General features: G+C 43.2%; 1 protein-coding gene across 1 annotated transcript in view; it reads right to left on the bottom strand.

The window, feature by feature from the left end:
- RAB12 (RAB12, member RAS oncogene family) overlaps nucleotides 1-6,913 on the bottom strand; it is a 37,855-nt gene extending 30,942 nt beyond the window's left edge. Inside the window, exon 1 of the mRNA XM_075826413.1 lies at nucleotides 6,368-6,913. Coding sequence (XP_075682528.1) covers nucleotides 6,368-6,620 — 253 coding nt within the window. The 5' untranslated portion in view covers nucleotides 6,621-6,913. The remainder of the gene's footprint in view (nucleotides 1-6,367) is intronic.
- Nucleotides 6,914-15,195: the final 8,282 nt, after the last annotated feature.

Genomic DNA, 15,195 nt, shown 5'->3' with positions numbered 1-15,195 from the left:
TTTTGGAAAAACCTTCAAGGAATTTTTCTAGGGGTATAGTGAGCATTTAGACCCCACGGGTCTTTTGCAGAGTTTATTATAATTAGGGCGCGAAAATTAATATCAACATTTTTTCCACTAAAATGTTGCATTTTCTCATTTTCACAAGGGATAAAGGAGGAAAAAAACAACCATTTTTATAAAGCAATTTCTTCCGAGTACAGAAATACCCCACATGTTGTCATACGTTTTTTCATTAGAAATGAATTAACCCTTTCAGGACTGATCCAGTTTTTGCTTTCATATTTTAGATTTTCACTCCCCGCTTTCCAAGAGCCATAACTTTTTTATTTTTCCATCAATAGAGCGGGGTGAGGGCTTATTTGTTGCGGGAGGAGCTGCAGTTTTTATTGGTACCATTTTTTGGTACATAAAAAGTGATTCAAAAGTTGTATTACATTTTTTTTTTAGAGCGAAGGTGACAAAAAAAAACAAAACAGTGATTTTGGCGGTTTCAATTATTTAATTTTTTTAAGGTGTGCACTGTGCAAATTAAATAATGGTATATTGTAATAGTTCGAACTTTTACGGACGTAGCGATACCAATTTTGTTAATTTTTTTACAGAAAAATGCGAAAAGCTGTTTTTTTTTTTAACTTTAAAAAAAAAAATTCTCACTAATAACTATAATTCTTCTACACATTTTATTAATCAATCCCCTTAGGGGACTTGATCCAGCGATCATTGGATCACTGGTACAATACACTGCAATACTAATGTATTGCAGTATATTGTTATTCTTACAGGCTTCTGTAACAGAGCGATCGCTGTACCTGTCCGTTAGTACCGAGGGGGCCTGCTGTAATACACAGCTGACACCCGCAGCGTATGGAGCGGGCACAGCACGTGAGCCGGCTCCATACATCAACCACCGCACCATGACGGGCAATTAAGTCATAGTGCGCAAAGGGGTTAATGCACAGCGGATGGTTCAAAGTGAAAATTGCAATTTTCCACCGGTATGCCATTTTAGTGCATAATATGTTGTGCCCAGTTTGTACCATAGAAGACAAATACCTCATAAAACGTTAAGCGGGTTCTCCCGGGTATGGCGACGCCATATGTGTGGGCGCAAACTGCTGCTTGGGCACGCTGCAGGGCTCAGAAGGGAGGGAGCGCCATTTTGCTTTTGGAGCGCAGATTTTGCTTGGTAGGTTTCTGTTTTGGGTTTCGCTGGTATTTCAGTTTATAATGTGGGGGGCATGTGTAATCTGTGCGGGGTACATCAGGGCATAATAAGAGGGTATGATAATGGGGTAAATAAATAATAATTCATAGATATGTGGCCGGTGTCGCACTGATAAATGGCGCCCGATCTTATCCGATTTTGGAACACTCTGCACATTTTGCATCGCCATATTCTGAGAACTTTTTTATTTTTTCACCACCGGAGCCCTGTGAAGGCTTATTTGTTGCGGGACAATCTGTACTTTTCATTGGTACCATTTTGGGGTACGTGCGATTTTTTTTTTTATCACTTTTTGTTCAATTTTTTTGCAATCCTGAGCAAAAAACAGGAATTCTGACACCATTTTTTAGGTTTTCTTTTTGCGGCGCTCACCGTACGCTATAAATTATATTTTTACTTTATTCTGCGGGTCGGTACGATTACGGCGATACCATATGTATATAGATTTGGTCCTTTTTTTTTAGCGTTTGCACAATAAAATGACTTATTTATAAAAAAAAAAAAATTTCTGTGTCACCATATTCTGAGAGCCGTAATTTTTTTATTTTTTAGTCAAAAAAGCTGTGTAAGGGCTTGTTTTTTGCGGGACGGATAGAAGTTTTTCTTGGTACTATTTTCGGGTACATGCGACTTTTTGATCACTTTTTATTCTTTATTTAGGGAGCGGTGGTGACCAAAAAAATTGTGATTCTGTCGTCGTTTTTTATTGATTTTTTTTGGGGTGTTCATCGTGCGGGGAAAATAACAGTTGGGGTCGTTACGAACGCGGTGACACAAAATATGTGTACTTTTTTAACGTGTTCATTTTTTTTCTATAATGAAAGTCTTATTATAGGAAAAAAAGCATTTTGTGTTTATATAACTTAGAACTTTTATTTTTACACTTTTTTTAAACATTTTTATTACTTTTTTTACTTGTCCCACTAGGGGACACTTAGTCTTGCAGCTTTGATCGCTGCTAGAGTACATTACACTACACACGTAGTGTAATGTACTCTGACTGTCATTGTGACGTGACTGTCACACTGACAGGAAGCAGAGGAGGAACGGCCGGAGGCTGCTCCTCCGAGGCTTCCGTACATGGCAACCCGGAGGTCATTATCTGACCTCCGATTGCCGTGACAAGCATCGGTAGCCCCCACGATCACTTCGTGGGGGCTGCCGATGTGCTTCAAACCACTTAAATGCGGCGACGGCAATCCGTCGCCGCACTTAAGGGGTTAACTGGCGAAAGCAGCGGCGATGGTCCGCTGTCCGGCAAGACGGATGTCTCAGCTGTCTAGGACAGCTGTCAGCGCGCGCCTGTCACTGTGTTTACACAGAGTGACAGTTTGAAATGCGGACGAAAATGCACGTCCTGGTGCGGGAACTAGCAGCCGACCAGGACGTACATTTTCGTCCTTGGTCGTGAAAGGGTTAACCCCTTCGGGACGAAGCCATTTTTTTTTTTTTCATTTTCATTTTTCACTCCCCGCATTCCAAGAGCCATAAAGTTTTTATTTTTCCGTCGATAGAGTGGTGTGAGGGCTTATTTTTTGCGGAGGAGTTGCAGTTTCTTTTGGTTCCATTTATAGTTCCATATAATGTACTGGGAAACTGAAAAAAGATTCTTTGCAAGCTGAAGTTGGAATAAACTGCGATTCCTCAATTGTTTTCTGGGTTTTATATTTACGGCTTTCACGGTGCGGTAAAAACGACAACTTATTATACTGTGGCACAATACGGTTACGGTGATACCAAATTTATATAGCTTTTTTTTATATTTTACTACTTTTACTGATAAACTCTGTTATATAAAAAAAAAAATGTTTTGTGTCGCCACATTCTGAGCCATACCTTTTTTATTTTTTCACCAATTGAGCGGTGTGAGGGCTTATTTTTTGCAGGACAAGCAGTAGTTTTTATCGGTACCATTTTTTGGTACGTTGAACTTTTTGATCACTTTTTTTTTAGAGCTAGGTTGACCAAAAAAACTGCGATTTTGGCGTTTTACATTTTTATTGTTTACGGCGTTCACCGTGCGCATTAAATAACGATATATTGTAATAGTTCAGACTTTTATGGACGCAGCGATACCAATTTTGTTGACTTTTTACATTACTTTAGGGGGGAAATGGGAAAAGGGGTGTTTTTTGAACTTTTAATATTTATTTTTTTTCACTACTAAAAACTTTTTTTAGCCCCCCCCTAGGGGACTTCAACATATTGCAGTATATCGTCATTTTTACAGGCATCTGTAAGGCTGGGTTCACACGAGCACATTAACGTCCGTAATGGACGGACGTATTTCGGGCGGAAGTCCCGGACCGAACTCAGTGCAGGGAGCCGGGCTCCTAGCATCATAGTTATATACGACGCTAGGAGTCCCTGCCTCTCTGCAGAACAACTGTCCCGTACTGTAATCATGTTTTCAGTACGGGACAGTAGTTCCACGGAGAGTCAGGGACTCCTAGCATCGTACATAACTATGATGCTAGGAGCCCAGCTCCCTGCACTGAGTTCGGTCTGGGACTTCCGCCCGAAATACGTCCGTCCATTACGGACGTTAATGTGCTCGTGTGAACCCAGCCTTAAGCCCTGCCACAGGCAGGGCTTAGCAGAGGCAGATTGAAGGCAGCTCTCGGGGCCTTCATTAGGCCCCTGGGCTGCCATAACAACCGTCATCACCCCTTGATCTCACTGCGGGGGGGGGGGGGGTGAGCTGTTGGAGGGTGCCGCCCCCCTCTTTTCAACGCCTCAGATGCTGTGGTCGCGATTCACCGCAGCATTTGAGGGGTTAAACAGCCAGGGCCAACGCTCTGCTGAGTGCATGCCCCTTTGGCTTTCTTGGCAGAGGTAAACTGGGCCAGGTCCATCAATGTGTCAGAAACTGGCACTGGGCACCTCATATTATAAACGAATTTACTAGGACACTTACCATCAGCTTCAACATTTACAAAGAGATGGGTTTTCATAAGTCTCATACACGTGAGGGTATGTTCACACGTAGTCAACAAAAACGTCTGAAAATCCAGAGCTGTTTTCAAGGGAAAACAGACCCTGCTTTTCAGACGTTTTTTTACCAACTCGCATTTTTCGCTGCGTTTTTCGCGCCGTTTTTTACGTCCGTTTTTGGAGCTGTTTTCATTGGAGTCTATGAGAAAACAGCTCCAAAAACGTCCAAAGAAGTGTCCTGCACTTCTTTTGACGAGGCTGTATTTTTACGCGTCGTCGTTTGACAGCTGTCAAACGACGACGCGTAAATAACAGGTCGTCTGCACACTACGTCGGCAAACCCATTCAAATGAATGGGCAGATGTTTGCCGACGTATTGGAGCCGTATTTTCAGACGTAAAACGAGGCATAATACGCCTCGTATACGTCTGAAATTTGGCCGTGTGAACATACCCTGACAGTCACAGTTAGGCCTTGTTCACAAAGTGCAGATGTTGCATTCATTTTTTAAGCCAAAATCAGAATTGGATCCAGGAGAAGAGACCCTTTAAGGCCTTTATGTATTTCTTCTGCTTAGGTTCTGGCTTAAAAAATACATGCAAAATCTTCAGCAAACCTGCAGTGTGTGAACAAAGCCTAATACTCCATTATTAGGTCCACACCAGCCGGCTGACAGAGCCAGTGTCATTAATATGTGTGGTGCAATATATGGCAAACAGAAGCGCCAGTCACAGTATTGATACATGACACTCACATTTCTGCAACAGTGCACAGCTTGAAGTGTACGGGCAAGGGTAAACATGCCAGCTGTTTAGATTGGTCATCATACTATACTGCCCTGTTTAAGATCATCATAGTATGCCCAAACAGTACAAAAAACATAGTGGCAATTGGCTAATAGCAGCTAGCAAAAAAATACACCGGACTCGTAGTTGTACACCGCTGTATTCAGAAGTCGAGCGCTTACCAGTGACTGACGGGCTGCTGTGTATCTGCAGGTATACACGCCACCCACCAATCACTGGGGAAGGGCGAGGCCGGATCCCCTCATAGCAGAGTCCACTGTATTTTGTATTCAACTTTATGAGCCAAACAGAATATTTTTGTGCCATTCGGGCTAAATAATAGAGCGGACCTGTCCCATACTATGCTGCCCATAGTATGATAAGAGATCCGCTTTAAAGGGAGTTCCACCTAGGACAGTGCCCTGTATGATGAGCAGATTGCCCCAGAGGGAGATTTATGAAAACTGGTGCAAAAGCGAAGTGGAGCAGTTGCTCATAGCAACCAACCAGGTTTCAACAGGTTCGAACTATATCCTCGGAGAAATGAGAGTTGGCACTGGATCGGTTGCTCTTTGCAGCAGTTTTAGTGAATCTCCCGGTCAGCTGTCCTCTCCTGACACGTTCCTGTAAGGGCTTATTCACACAAATGTAGAATACGTCCGTGTGACGGCTGTTAAAACAATGGCCGTCACAGGGACGCATGTATTTCAATGGGTCCGTACACACGGCTGTTGTATCAACAGACCGTGTGAAGGGTCCGTTAAAAAAAAATAGAACCCGTCCTATTTTCTTCCGTTTTCACGGGTCCCTCCATAGACTCAAGTCCACGGGGATCCGTGAAAATGGGTGCCGCACGGGGGACGTCAGAGTTTCTCCACGTTCATGTGAATAAGCCTTTATGGGTCGTTCTTAGTTTTATGCATTTCTGAGAAGCCTGGGTGACAACCAATATGTGTACCCGTCCAGCTCGTATAGAGGGGGTCACCTCGTGTTCCCAGTCCCCTGCCGAGCAGATAGGAGTATGTGGCTTATATATCCGCTGTATAACCGGGCAGAGTGGCCAATAAGGAGTCATTCTGGCTACCTTCACTTTACCTGAAACAAACGTGACCTCTCATCCATTCAGACGGCGTATTGTCCCAGGTGCTTAGCTGTATACTGGACCAAACTGGAAACTCGGACAGCAAAAACCAGGCACAATACACTCATCTGAATTAGGCCTTAGGAATGGCAGGACACAACTATAATAGAAGAGGACACAAGGACTGATGTCTTCTCACTCCATATGAACACATAGGACTGACTCCTGAGGTAACCGTGTGTTAGTGGCCCGCATACTACAGCTTCTAGCAAGCAGCCTGGACGTGCGGTACTACAACTCCCAGCATGCCCCCACAGGTTGCACACAGCCGGCTCTTACCCACTGTGGACTTGCACGCCTCACAGAAGGTGTCGTCCGTGAACCTCTCCATCAGGCTGGTTTTCCCCACTCCCCTGGAGCCGATAATAATAACCTGCAGTTTAAAGTCCGCCGGCCGAGGAGGCTGCTTTCTCCTGCGGCCCTGGGCGCCAGTTAGCGCCGGGGAGTTGGAGGCCGAGCCGCCGTAAGAGATGTTATTGCAGTTTCCACCGCCGCCCCCCAGTCCCCTGTGGTATCCGGGCCTGGAATCCATTAACTCATCCGAACCGTCTTCACACGATCTCTCTGCGACGTCACGTCAGAACGAGGCCGGGCACGTTATGTCCAGTCCGGGGATACAGAGGCAAGGAGGCCGGTGTGTCCTAGCGGCGGTCACTGGGGGGGATTCTGCGCTACACACGGAAATGAGGGGGAACGGGATGGGGAAGTGCATAGCTGTGTGCCAGATAGGAAGCTCCCTCTATGGATGTGGAAGACTCCAGTCACTGCTATTACAGGAGCATGGGAGGAGATGCCAGGCTGGGGCTGTACTGGGAGGCTGGTGTCTGTACTGACCTGCACCGCTCATGTACTGTACATGTCCTGGTAGTAACACTTCAGTGCGCGGCCTTTGGATATTAGGAGAATTTTACCGCCATGTTTGTGCTGTGATGGCGGATAGTACATAGCATGTAGTGTGTGGTCAGTCACCGGGCTGTGACTAGAGAGGTCATTACTTTTTCTTTTTAACCCCTTAATGACCGGGCCATTTTGCACGTTAATGACCAAGGATTATTTTTTGTTTTTCCACGGTCGCATTCCAAGAGTCGTAACTCTTTTTTTATTCCGTCGACATAGCCGTATAAGGGCTTGTTTTTTCCGGGACGAGTTGTATTTTGTAATTGTACCATTTTTAGATGCTTATAACATATTGATTAACTTTTATTAACTTTATTTTAGGAGAGAATTGAAAATAAGCAGCTATTCCAGCATTAATTTTCACGTTATAAATTTACGCCGTTTACTATGCAGCGTAAATAACATGTTAACTTTATTCTATGGGTCGGCACGATTACAGGGATACCAAATATGTAAAGGTTTTATATGTTTTTCCTACGTTTGCACAATAAAAACCCTTTTAGAAAAAAATTACTTGTTTTTGCATCGCCGCGTTCCAAGAGGCGTAATTTTTTTATTTTTCCGTCGATGTGGCCGTACGTGGGATTGATTTTTGCGGGACAATGTGTAGTTTTCATTAGTACTATTTTGGGGTACATAGGACTTATAGATGAACTTTTATTTTATTTTTTATGGGGGGAATGGGAGAAAAGAGAGAATTTTGCCGTTGTTTTTTGCGTTTTCTTTGGACGCCGTTCATCCGGCGGTTTAATTAATGTGTTCATTTTATTGGTCAAGTTGTTACGATCGCGGGGATACCATATATGTGTATGTGTGATTTGTTTTGACCGTTTTATTAAATAAAACCACTTTTTGGGGCAAAAAAGTAGTTTTATTTGACTTTGACTGTAATTTTTTTTATTTTTTTTTTCACAAACTTTATTTAACGGTTTTACTTTTTTTTTTTTAGTCCCACCAGGGGACTTCACTATGCGATATGCCGATCGCATATATAATGCTTTGGTATACTTCGTATACCAAAGCATTATTGCCTGTCAGTGTAAAACTGACAGGCAACCTGTTAGGTCATGCCTCTGGCATCGCCTAACAGGCAGATGCTGAAGACAGACCTGGGGGTCTTTGTTAGACCCCCGGCTGTCATGGAAACCCGACGGCGACCCGCGATTTGTTTGCGGGGGCGCCGATCGGGAGACAGAGGGAGTTCCCCCCTCTGTCAAACACATTAAATGCCGCTGTCACTGTTGACAGCGGCATTTAATGGGTTAAACTGCCGGAATCGGCGCGTGCTTCGATTCCGGCAGTTGCAGCAGGAGCCAGGCTGTGTATAACAGCCGTGCTCCTGCCGCTGATCGCGTGGGTAAACTGTCAGTACCCGCGCGATCACAGGACGGATATATCCGTCCTCCTGCGCGAACTAGCAGCTGCTGAGGACGGATATATCCGTCCTTCGGCGTTAAGGGGTTAAGAGGCCTTGTTTTTTGCGGGACGAGTTATACTTCATTTATAGTCTCTTCCCACCGCAGCCAGTTTTTGTTTTTTTTCATACCCAATTTCCAAAATCGATAACGTTTTCCTTATGAAGGCTTGATTTTTGCGAGTTTTTAAATATAAAGTACTGAAAAACTGGTAAAAAGAATTTTGTGGAATTGTATTGTTTTTTTTAATGTTATTACTTTTCCAAAATAAAAGCGCTTACATTTTATTTATTTATTTTTATTTAGATAAAGCCGTGTAAGTGTTTTTTTTGCGGGGTGAGCTGTAGTTTTTATTGGTACTATTTTGGGGTACATACGACTTTTTGATCACTTTTTATTCAAGTTTTTTGGGGTGAGATGACGATAAAAGCTAGTCTGGCATTCTTTTCATGGTGTTCACCATGCGTAATAAATAACGAGATATTTTAATGGTTCAGATCATTAAGGACATGGCGATACAAATTGTTTATTTTTTAAATTTTTATATTTTATGTAATAAATGGGCTTTTTTTTTAATATTTTTGAAAATTTTATTAAAGACTGCAACCTTTGCAGCCATTTTTCATTAAATGTATGTAGTTGATGATTATAAACCATTATCTAATTTACATTTATTAAAAATGTTCTATCATTATTGAGATATATCCTTAAAGAGACTCTGTCACCACATTATAAGTGCCCTGTCTCCTACATAAGGTGGTCGGCGCTATAATGTAGGTGACAGTAATGCTTTTTATTTAAATAAACTATCTATTTTTACCACGTTATTAGCGTTTTTAGATTTATGCTAATGAGTTGCTTAATGCCCAAGTGGGCGTATTTTTACTTTAGAACAAGTGGGCGTTGTACAGAGGAGTGTATGACGCTGACCAATCAGCATCATGCACTCCTCTCCATTCATTTACTCAGCGCATAGGGATCCTGCTAGATCCTTATGTGCTGTCTTATACTTACACATTAACAATACTGAAGTGTTTAGACAGTGAATAGACATTCCACGGGATGTCTATTCACAATCTCTGCACTTCGTTACTGTTTCTATGGTAGTTACAGCAGAGCAAAGTGTAATCTCGCTGTAACCTGTCATCTACAGCGAGATATCTTCTGTGACGCGATCAAAGTGCAGTCCCCTCTCCTTGAACGCTGCGGTTAGCTTTCATCATGGCATTCAAATAGTTAACGGCGGAGAGAAGATAATTCTCTTCTCTCCGCTGTCAGAGCGGGGCTGTAGCTGTGTATTACAGTCGTTGCCCCGCTTTGAATCGTGCGCACAGACGGCTGTCACACAGGACGAGAATGCTCGTCCTAATGCGCGAAGTACTCGCCGCTCAGGACGAGCATTCTCGGCCTGTGTCAGCAACCAGTTAATCATATGTGTAAACCATGTGAGTGATGGGATAAATAAACAAACATATATCCCATATAGCAGCAGGGAATGGAAGGCAATCCCCTATCTGGTATAATACCATGTGGACATAAACATATATCAGCTGCAAATACAAGGTAGATATTATCATCTACTCAAGTGCACTAATGTAGCAACATTGCCATCAAATAAAGGTAACAATAGGACCATATTAGGTCCACGGTGTATTGACGGCTACATTGACAAGACACAAAAACAACTACAGATAATCAGATGCATTGGACAAACGGAGCATACGTCTTTTAGACCATATACTTATCGCCGTATAGCGTAGTTTGTGGAAAATAAGCCAGTGGATGGTCAGTGATCTCCACTAGCAGTTTGTCTGTAGGTTGGTTGTGAATGTGTCATTTTTTCAGCAATCGGTATAATAACCAACAGTTCAAAGTAAGCCCAATCAGGGTAAATGCTGAAGACAGAAATTGTCCATCCGAGTGTTTTTTCCCTCTTTGGTTGTAGTAGTTGCACAGACGAGGCTAAAGCCCCGATTGAGTATAAATGACACTGATTGTACATGTGTCAGTCAAAAGTAGCAGCTAAGTCTACACATTTCCGGCGTGTAACGTCAGAGCAAAGGCAATACGCTGACGTATTTCGTCACCGACGTGACTTCCTCAGAGCATGTACTTACCAATATACTTTAATTAAGAATTTGGTACTAAATGGTGCCGTCACTGTTAATGTCCAGTGATGTCGGCAGCAGCTGATTCTGTGCCTGGGGACTCCCGTACTGCTGCCGACATCACTGTCCGTATGTGACACCCATGACCGCGGACCGTCGGGATTACTCACCCCCCTGACGGCTGCAGCCATGGATCAGTGGATCCTCAGGAGACGCCAGCGTTCACTTCCGCTTCACTCTGCTGTGTCCCGTAGGGTGCGCACGCTTGTGCCTGGCGTTGTTGTATTTACCAGTGTTCGTCTTTGCAAATGGTCCCTTCGTGTTTTCCAGTTCCCAGTATTTCCGTACCTGCTATCTGTATCCAGTAATTCATGCTACCTTGTTCCTGTTCCATTGAGAGTTGGAGTCGCATGGTACCGTATACTATGCCTTTTGTGTTACACCCTGTCTGGTGTCTGTCTGCTGCCAAGGTCCCATCCGAGCCTACCATCGCGATTCGCTACTGTCTGAAATTACCACAGGTACCCTTATTCGAACTATAGACATTGACTTTTTATCTTGTTGGCCAGCTGCTATCCCGCTATGGCGGGACGGCCCAGTGAGTCCACACACCCATCATGACACCGTATATGGACAGTGACGTTGGCAGCACTGCTGGAGTCCCCAGGCAGAGCATCAGCTGATGCTGTGCTCGGGGACCCCAGCGATAGGAAACCCCTTAAGTCACTGCCCTTATACGGACAGAGATGTCGGAAGCAGTACTGGAGTCCCCAGGGAGAGCATCAGCTGATGCTCTGCCTGGGGACTCCCATACTGCTGCTGACGTCACTGTCCATATATGGACAGTGATGTTGGCAGCAATGCTGGAGTCCCCAAGCAGAGCATCAGCTGATGCTCTGCTCGGGGACTCCAGTGATAGGAAACCCCTAAAGTCAGTCCATATAAGAACAGTGACTTCGGGGGTTTCCTATCGCTGGAGTACCCGTCCACTACTGATGCCGACGTCACTGTCCATATATTGACAGTGACTTCAGGGGTTTCCTATCTCTGTAGTCCCTGAGCAGAGCCTCAGCTGATGCTCTGCCTGGGGACTCCAGCATTGCTGCCAACATCACTGTCCGTATACGGACAGTGATGTCGGCAGTAGTACGGGAGTCCCCAGGCTGAGCATCAGCTGATGCTCTGCTCGGGGACTCCAGTACTGCTGCCATCGTCACTGCCCATATATGGACAGTGACATTGGCAGCAGTGCTGGATTCCCCGGGCAGAGCATCAGCTGATGCTCTGCTCCATAACTCCAGCTATAGGAAACCCCTAAAGTCACTGTCCAAATGTCGGGAGCAGTGCTGGAGTCCCGAGCAAAGCGCTAGCTGATTCTCTGCTCGGGGACTCCAGCAATAGGCAATGTGACAGCCCCTTGCGGTCATTCTATTGATAACACGCAGACATGTCATCAATATTAGAAATGCTCCTTGACTTCCGGGAACAGTTCACTGGGTTTGAATGGCACCATTTAATACCGAATTTTTAATGAAAATATATTAGTAAGTGACTTCTTGCAAAGCAATTTTTGGTCCCCCGGTTAACCCCTTTAAATGTATGTTTTTTTTACAATGAGCCTATGGATGATGCATGCCACTGTATGTCATTTGTCACTGTTTGGCATGGTCTTACTGTAGTATATTTTTTTCTGCTACCATTTTTGTAACTAATATATAGCATTACAGTTTTAGCCTCAGTTACCGATGTTAAGTTCTTTTTTGCTGAAGTTAGTGCAGAAATAAAAAAAAAATGTTTTATTGGTGTACATTTTTTTTTATTGAAGTTTGTATTACAGTTGTAATCCAAATTTACTATGGTACATTTTTTTATCCTACAGTTTTCTCCCTTATATAAAGCGTTCGGGATAATTTGTTGGTGTCATGTGGTTTAGGAGGTTTTTTTTTGTTTTATATTTGCTTACACGTTTTTACTGAAGTTCATTCCTTAAATTTTTTATACTACAGTTTTACACCAAATTTACTATTGCACATGTTTTATACTACAGTTTTATTATTATAAAAAAATGTATTCTTCTAAGGCCTCATGCACACGACCGTAAAAACACCTGTTATTGCGGGTCGTAATTACGACCCGCAATAACGGGCTCATAGACTTTTGTTAGCCACGGGTACCTTCTCGTTTTCTCACGAGAAGGTGCCCGTGCCGTTAAAAAAATAGAACATGTTCTATTTTTCTATTTTACGGGCCGTGCTGCTATACTTTATAATGACAGCACGGCTCGCAAAAGCGGCCGGCCGTGCCCGCCCGTGCTCGTAATTACGAGTCGTAATTACGAGCACGGTCATGTGCATGAAGCCTTACTGTTTATATTTGACAAAGTTTTTATCTACTACATTTTTATTTTCATTTTCTTTTTCCCTTCTATTCTTCTAATCTATCATTTTAATTTTGTATACACTATACACGTTTAAAAGCATTACACACACATACCTCTTTGTAAAAGTAAATTTGTATACATGTGTATTAGCTCCACACGACCCCATATAAAAAAATAAACATTTCCCAAAGGGTCAATTTAACCGAGGAGGCAAACAACCTCTTGGCCTCTGACAGATGCAGCCAGCAAGGATGAAGAGGTAGGTACTCCATTCCTCTAGTCCTGAGTGGTGGGGAACCCTTGCAAAGGCACACCAATATAACAGCTGTAGCCACCCTCCATATGAGTGATCCCATGTGAACCCCATACCTGAGAAATATGCTTTAGATTCCTGATTTCATGTGCAACTCAGAATTAATTTTGTGACTGCAGGCCTCACAGAAATTGACTTTTTTTTTTAAGTTCTTTTTCGCTGAGAATTTTGTAAAATTATTGGTGGCCCAGACTAATTTATGTGCCCAGCAGTTTTTCGCTCAAAGCCCCACGTCATCATATGCTAGGTGGTGGATCCCTGTAGATGCAGCAGATGATGCAGGTGGAGCCTAGTGCTACATATGGGGCTAGTGAAGGAGCCCGAGATTAGGCACTACTGGAGTGCGGATATTTTTACAACACATTAAGCAGAACATGTTGTTGGTCAAGTATAAGGACAAGCACCCCTGAACAAGTTACCACTACAGTGACCCCAAAGCCAGACCGCATCCTGGACTATAATAGGTACATGAAAGGGGTTGATCTCTACGATCAAGTCCTGAAGCCATATAATGCCGTGTGGAAAACAAAGGTATGGTACAAAAAGCTGGTCGTGCATATCATACAGATGACATTGTATAACTCTTACATGCTATCACAATGTGCAGGTCATACAGAAAACTTCCTTCAGATTCAAGAGGTGGTAATCAAGACCCATATATTTGGGAACCAGGAAGGGGAGGGCCCCAGTACTTCTAGAAACAAGGTTGCCCATATTGCACGAGGCCAACATGTGCGAAGAGAAGGACCCAAAAAATGTGCAAAGTGTGTTACAAAAGGGGGATAAGAAAGGACATCAGATTTATTGCGATACCTACCCCAAAGAAACCTTGCCTGTTCATCAAGGATTGCTACAAAGTGTACTGCAACATACATAGATTATTCATTTTATTTTTTATTTACCCCATTATTATGACCTGATGTTCTCTACACAGATTACATATGCCCCCACATAATAAATGGAAATACCAGTAAAACCACAAACAAAACTAGTATTTCTTATTATACCCCTAGATGAATACCTTAAGGGTGTAGTTTCCAAATTGGGTCACTTCTCAGGGTTGTTCACTGTACTGGGACCTCAGGGGCTCCGTATAAGCAACATGGTGCACACAAACCAATCCAGGAAGAATCCCTGCTCCGAAAACTAAATGGCACTCCTTCCCACTTAAAAGTTTATGGGGTATGTGTCTCTGGACAGCATATAAGGCACTGAAATGGCAAATATGTGGAAAAATTGCAATTCACTTTTACACCATCTGCAATGCATTAATTTCCAGAAAATAAATTCTATGAGACACCTGTAGGGGCTAAATGCTCACAAAACCCCTTAATAAAGTGTAGTTTCCAAAATGGGGTCACTTCACAAGGGTTTTTTTTTCTTACTTCAGAGCCTGTGCAATTGTGGGCCAATGCAGTGTAAGGGCCTGTTCACATCAGTGTTGTGCTTCAGTTCATTGGTTCCGTTCGACATTTTCCTCGGAGGGACCGATGAGCGGAATGTCAAACGGAAATCACAGCTTCCGTTTGCATTACCATTGATTTTAATGAGACCTACAGACTAGAAAAATGATCAACTCTGGCACAAAATGGTTGAGTAAAAAAATATAAATTTTATTACAGATAGACACAACAGAATAAACACAATGAGAAGGCGTCAAACTATGCAAGACCAAAGAAAGCACGTATAACGAGCATGCTCATGCGTAGCGTCAAGATACAGGCACATATGTGAATTGGAGTCCAGGAGGGACAGCCAAACCGTATAAGATGTATAACAAGGTGCTTAATGTTAATAGCAAGACTAGTCAAATATAAAGTGCTGGGACATGCAGGTAGCACAGCCTATAGCCACATACTAACAGACTGTGTGTAGATCAAATGTAAAGCTGAGAACTGTGTAGTCCATTAACTGAAGGACAAAATGACATCAGACCAAAAGCATATAACACAAACACCTGTTGAAGGTAACATACATACCCGAGGTCATGGTCT

The sequence above is a fragment of the Rhinoderma darwinii genome, chromosome 5, assembly GCF_050947455.1.
Source record: "Rhinoderma darwinii isolate aRhiDar2 chromosome 5, aRhiDar2.hap1, whole genome shotgun sequence".
In the NCBI taxonomy this organism is placed as follows: domain Eukaryota; kingdom Metazoa; phylum Chordata; class Amphibia; order Anura; family Rhinodermatidae; genus Rhinoderma; species Rhinoderma darwinii.
Note: the sequence above shows the minus strand (reverse complement) of the source record. Positions and strands in the feature narration are given on the sequence as shown.